Raw genomic sequence first — 1,776 nt, 5'->3', positions numbered from 1 at the left:
GTATTACCTGATTATTACTAGCTCTAGTCCCAACCAGGAGTCACATCATGGCCTGTTTCCAAGCCCATCATACACAACTATGATGAGTGATAGGCAAGTAGGGCCTACAAGCCAGCCTGTACCCTGCTCGCCAAGCCTGGTACCCAGAGAAGGGTGCACATTTTATAAATCTTCACAAAAGCATTGTATGCATTACCAATAGCTCTGCTTTTCCCTTTTACTTTATTGGAATATAATTTTCATGTTGACTTTACTTTTATAAATACAGTTTATCGCTTATTTTGTCTTAGTCTAATAATATCTTTGAGTTTCCAACTCCTGGAGAGTGTTCATTGTGGTGGGGGTGGCAGAATGAGGCTCTGTCTTTAGCAGCTGCAGCCCTCCTAAAACATGGCCCATGGTGGGCGAGCTTTTAAAAGTCAGTTGTCTTCTGCTCTATGCTCAGAGTTATCCCGAGGCCATCCAACTACTGGAGCTGCTTCACTCAGAAAACAAAAAGCCAGTGTCTCATGGAGCCTCCATGGAGCCAGCCTGCTGCTCAGGTGCTGAGATGTGGTCTGTCTCAGATGTCTCCTCTCGACATAGTCATCCAGCTATGGAAGGATCTATTTTCTAAATCCGAGAGCACGGTGGAATGACGCAATTCTTTTGAAGATAAACCCAGGGAGGTCATGCTGTCAAATGTGTCCCTGCTCACCCTCCTCTTCCTGCAAACGCCACTGGTTGATTTTCCAGAAATGCGTTGTTTGCCCCCAAACATCCTCTCCCTTTTGGGAGTAATTTTACTTCCCAGTCACCATGTGGCGCAGAGAAAGGGAGAAGATTGGGGCCACTGCAGCCTGTTTCTGTAGTTCTCCTGGGAACTTCATTCATCAGTCTTGGGTTCCTTCATGGATCGAACAAATTGCTTAACTTCTTCTTCCAATGCCTTGTTTCTCCTCTCAACATCGTCCCGGGAGCGCTCTGCATTTTGGAGGCTGATTTCCAAGGCTGCAAATAACTTCTTCTCCTTCTCCAGCTCTTCATTGAGTCTCACTACCTTGGTCCAGACATCAAAATTTTCCTTCTCAAGGCTAGTGGAAGGAAAGAAAAGAATGAAACAACAAAGTGTTCCCTCTAGACATGATTCACCCTGGCTTATCACCTCCTCTGTCCATTTCCTTTGCGACCTCCCATATCCCATCTGCACCTGTCATTTATGTCCCTCCACCCATATGAAGACTTCCCAATGAACCTGAAGCAATGATCCAGAGCACGGTTTGACATCACCTTGTGACCTTGTGTTGCTTTATCTTTAACCAGATAATAAAGCCATGGTAACAATGGACTACTTCTAATGTGTGTGTACTTCACCCCATAGGATCTTGCATTTGTCCGAACTGACAGCTGAAGCCCAATCCATATTTCAAATTCCTAATACTCTGTATCCCATGAGTGCCTTCTTCTGCTTCAATGGTGAACACAGGCCAGCACTTTCTCTTCCCAATGCGGTTGCCAAGGGATTAACACTTGCTAGGAACTGCCCGCTGGGAAGGAGTGGCCCTGGCAGCTGCAGTCTCATTTCTGAAGTGGAAGTTTTGTTGCATTCCTGAGCTCATTGTGAGTGACCAAAATCCTCATCTAGCAGAGGTGTTCCTAGCTAGGCCATGCTGAATTAATCCTTAGGAATGAGAGTACATAGAATATATTTCAAAAGAGAGAATATCAGGGTCAGTGGGAAAATTCTGTGATTAGAAGTTCACTTCAGAATTTTATTCTGTGAGTGCTGTCTGCCTG

General features: G+C 45.2%; 1 protein-coding gene across 1 annotated transcript in view; it reads right to left on the bottom strand.

Annotated features, from left to right (window-relative positions):
- Window positions 1-220: 220 nt before the first annotated feature.
- ARHGAP25 (Rho GTPase activating protein 25) overlaps window positions 221-1,776 on the bottom strand; it is a 76,026-nt gene continuing 74,470 nt past the window's right edge. Inside the window, exon 11 of the mRNA XM_004691347.2 lies at window positions 221-1,073. Within this exon, the coding sequence (XP_004691404.1) occupies window positions 866-1,073 (208 nt within the window). The 3' untranslated portion in view covers window positions 221-865. The remainder of the gene's footprint in view (window positions 1,074-1,776) is intronic.

Source organism: Condylura cristata, unplaced genomic scaffold, assembly GCF_000260355.1.
Source record: "Condylura cristata isolate star-nosed mole 26May11 unplaced genomic scaffold, ConCri1.0 scaffold00031, whole genome shotgun sequence".
Lineage (NCBI taxonomy): Eukaryota > Metazoa > Chordata > Mammalia > Eulipotyphla > Talpidae > Condylura > Condylura cristata.
The sequence above is the reverse complement of the archived record's forward strand: the minus strand, read 5'-3'. Positions and strand labels throughout refer to the sequence as shown.